The following is a 3,347-nucleotide window of genomic DNA, read 5'->3' on the forward strand; positions in this document are numbered from 1 at the left end:
CCTAAGCTAAGGCGAACAGGGCCAGCCCAAAAGTCCGAGTGTCCAACTCCCTTCCTCCCTCTCTTTCGTCGAGTCGAGACGGTTGGACCCCACCAACTACCACCCGCCACCCACCTCCAGTAAATTAGCAGTCACGTTAGATGGATCGTCAACCGTCCCACACACGACACGTTCATAAAGAAACAAACAAACCTCTGCCATCCCCAATTCCCCATTGACCACTTCTTTCTCTTAAATAAATGTCTAAAGCTTGTAGCGCTCGCTGCTAGTTGGGCTGTGGAAATGAAAATTCAATTCAACCATTAACATAAATAAAGTAAAAGTGGCAACGTCAGATCGGATCTGATCAACTTTGCACAATAATCCATGATTAAAAAGAAAAAGAGCAAAAGCAAGGAAGACAACCCTCCTACTCCTCTTCTTCCATTTTTTTTTCACCAAATCCACAATCTTCTCTCTTACTCTCTCTCTCTCTCTCTCTCCCCACTTTTGGATTTGCAAGGAAGAAATAAAATAAATTAAACAAAGGGATCCAATATTGTACAGCGAACGAAAAAAATAACCCAGCATTCTCCTCGGAACTGAGCTTTCCTCTTCAGCTGTGCTGCTTCATTTCATTGTCTTCTTTTCCTCTCTTCTCACCTGTGTCCTATCTCTTCCTTCGCCAAACGATTTAAACTTTTTTGACGTTTCTTTTAAGCTTCTCTTAATAGTTTCTTCTCTTTTCTTTTCTTCCAAGTTCCAATTATGACTTAAGAGGACTCGAGGATGAGACCGGAACCAGAGGGCTCTGTAACAGATCGGGTGTGGTTGTGCTCGCCTTCGTAGGTGACGATCAGCATCGTTGGATCATCCAAAGCTCGTTCCACGTGTTTACGTGCGGGACAACCTCTAACGCTACTGCACTTGTAGTACCCCCTGATGAACCCATCACCATAACAAAAACGCGAGTTAGGTAGAAATCAAAATCAGGGAAGAACATTATAGAACTCGGTGGACTTTTAGATAGACTCGAACAAATTAATGAGTCAACTCGGAAGACGCATCCCTGCCTATTGGCAGGAACCAGGAATAACCGTACATCCAATTAATAGATTCTGAACAGTCAGTCGTCAAGTGAGACCACATAAAAAATGGAGACAGTCAACCACATAAAAGTCTACTTTGGAGATGGCGGGGAATCACCATCCACCATTAATAATTGTTCGTAATAATTCATGGCACAAGTGACCGAGTTTCATTTCAAAGAACCCGAGTCAGCGATTCCAAATAACGAGTCACGAGCACAGGTTTAAGGAAAAAAAGAAATAAACGGCAAAGCAGAAGACCATGGGTCCAGAACTATAAAGAACAAACCTTGGATGCGGGGATCCTTTAATGGGTTTTTGTCCGTACTTCCTCCATGAGAAATCATCAGGAGGGATGTCGGCCATCTTCAAGCTTATGGCGGGAACTTTCACCACCCTCTTCACCCTCGATTTCCTGTTTAACAGATCAGATTTAACAGCTTCGGATCATCTCCCAAAGATAAACAGAGAAAAAACAAAAGGAAAGGGAAGATGGGAAAACGACTTATTACCTTCGCTTGGAGCAATGGCACCGCCCAGAAGAGACTCCGCACTTGCCAGCCGCGTCATCAGACGAGTTGCACTTTCTCTTCAAAGAAGATGAGGACAAAGGAGGACGTCCGGCCGTGGAAACTTGCGAGAGATGGGTAATCTGAAAAGCGGACGACGACGAGGGCTGCTTGCTGTCGGTATCGCCCGTCATAGACGACATAAAAGAATTTGCGGCAGAAATGGGGGGAGAGGATGTGAAACTAATTGTGGTCGCTGATTCCTTCCTCTCGATGACGCCGTTCTTCGGCAAAGAGAGGGGAGGATGGTTGTGGCTACTGTTGTTGTTATTCTGATGGTGGAGGTGGTGATGGTGATGAGGAGGAAAAGGAGGAAGGCGTTGGATGGACGTAGTAGGACAGTAAACCCTAGACCCAGAAGGCTGCATGTCCTCCTCTTTATGAGTGAAGGAAACGGAAAAGGAGTGGTCGGTATCATGGTTCTGTTGGGGGGGAGGAGAACTACCCAAAGGACCCCTTCTGAATCGAGCGTGACCGGTTCTTGTCCGACCCAGTAAGGAAATCACTTTCTTAAATTTGGTTACGGCTACATCTGCGACGGCCCTGCAATCCATCTCCATCTCCATGTCTGCTTTAGGGTGTTGCTGCTGTTGCCTCTGGGAGAGCAACCTTATGAGCTTTTCGACGCTCTGAAGGCCAGCAGAGGCAGCTTCTTCGACTGCATTCTCCTCCATGTTTGCTGATGCGAAGCTATCGCTCCTGTAACCCATCATGAAATCCACCGCCATGCTTGCAGAAGCATCCACTCGATAAAGATAAATAGATCTTGTTGGAAGGAAGGGGAGGGGGGAGGCAAGAAGAGAGAAAGAGGATGAAGGATGACTTGGGAGAGGGAAAGCAAAAGTAAAGGGGGAGACGGAAGACGGTATAAAAAGAAGTGGGGGAGGGGAGGGGAGGGGAGGGGAGGGGGAGGGGGGTTGTGGATTCCGTGGAGTCAAACTGGGTTTCGCAATGCAAGGCATCGGGTGACTGACTTGTCGCTTCTGGCCATCTGCCGTCAAAAGGAGTAACGAGTCAAGTCGTACCACGTGTAGGCAATCCTCGAGTCTCGACTCGGTATGGAGGAAAGAGGTGAAGAAAACCGCTTTATTAATAGTCCAAAGGAGCAAATGTCACGACATTGACCGTCTCTTTATGAATGGGGCCGTTCACCGTTGAGTTGTAAAAGTCGTTCAGACGGGAGTTCTCGTGGTTAAGGGTGGATCATGGATGGGGTGACACGTGACAATACAAGAGGCAGAGCGGGAGATAAAATCTCATAGTCATAGCGCTCTCTTTCTCTCTCTCTCTCTAGCTAGATTATCGTAGTTCATAGAATAGATGACAATCGACAAGGATCAAGGAAGCGTGAAAGATGAGCGAGGAGGGGGTCAAAGATTGAAATATATCCGTCCGATCGAAGACTCGGTAAAATCGGGGGGGGGGGGTTAGTTGATGCCAGTGAGATAAGGGTTGACCTTTACTCCATATGGAAGGGGGACATCTCACAAGCAAAGCAAATTGGTTCTTATTTTTTTCTTTCCTTTGTGTGGGCTCCACCTTTTCTTTTTACTGGCAACCGGAAGCGGAGATCACTTAAAAGTCTTGGCATATACGGCTGGTGTTGTCAGCCGAGTCGAGACTATAACGCAAAGCACCGTTGTTCCTTGATCCTTGGCCTAGTCTTTGATGAATCTATGAGACAGAGAGAGAGAGAGGCCGGGGTACATGA

General features: G+C 46.8%; 1 protein-coding gene across 1 annotated transcript; it reads right to left on the reverse strand.

Moving 5' to 3' along the window:
* Nucleotides 1–283: 283 nt before the first annotated feature.
* On the reverse strand, nt 284–2,579 carry LOC104601709 (putative WRKY transcription factor 7). Its single transcript, XM_010265142.2, has 3 exons — nt 1,580–2,579; nt 1,357–1,482; nt 284–918 (listed from the first exon to the last, which is right to left on the reverse strand). The coding sequence occupies exons 1-3, from the start codon at nt 2,362–2,364 to the stop codon at nt 753–755; spliced, it is 1,077 nt and encodes a 358-aa protein (XP_010263444.1). The 5' UTR covers nt 2,365–2,579; the 3' UTR covers nt 284–752.
* Between the last annotated feature and the right edge of the window lie 768 nt (nt 2,580–3,347).

The sequence above is a fragment of the Nelumbo nucifera genome, chromosome 1 (genome assembly GCF_055504915.1).
Source record: "Nelumbo nucifera cultivar China Antique chromosome 1, China Antique-T2T, whole genome shotgun sequence".
NCBI classification, from domain to species: domain Eukaryota; kingdom Viridiplantae; phylum Streptophyta; class Magnoliopsida; order Proteales; family Nelumbonaceae; genus Nelumbo; species Nelumbo nucifera.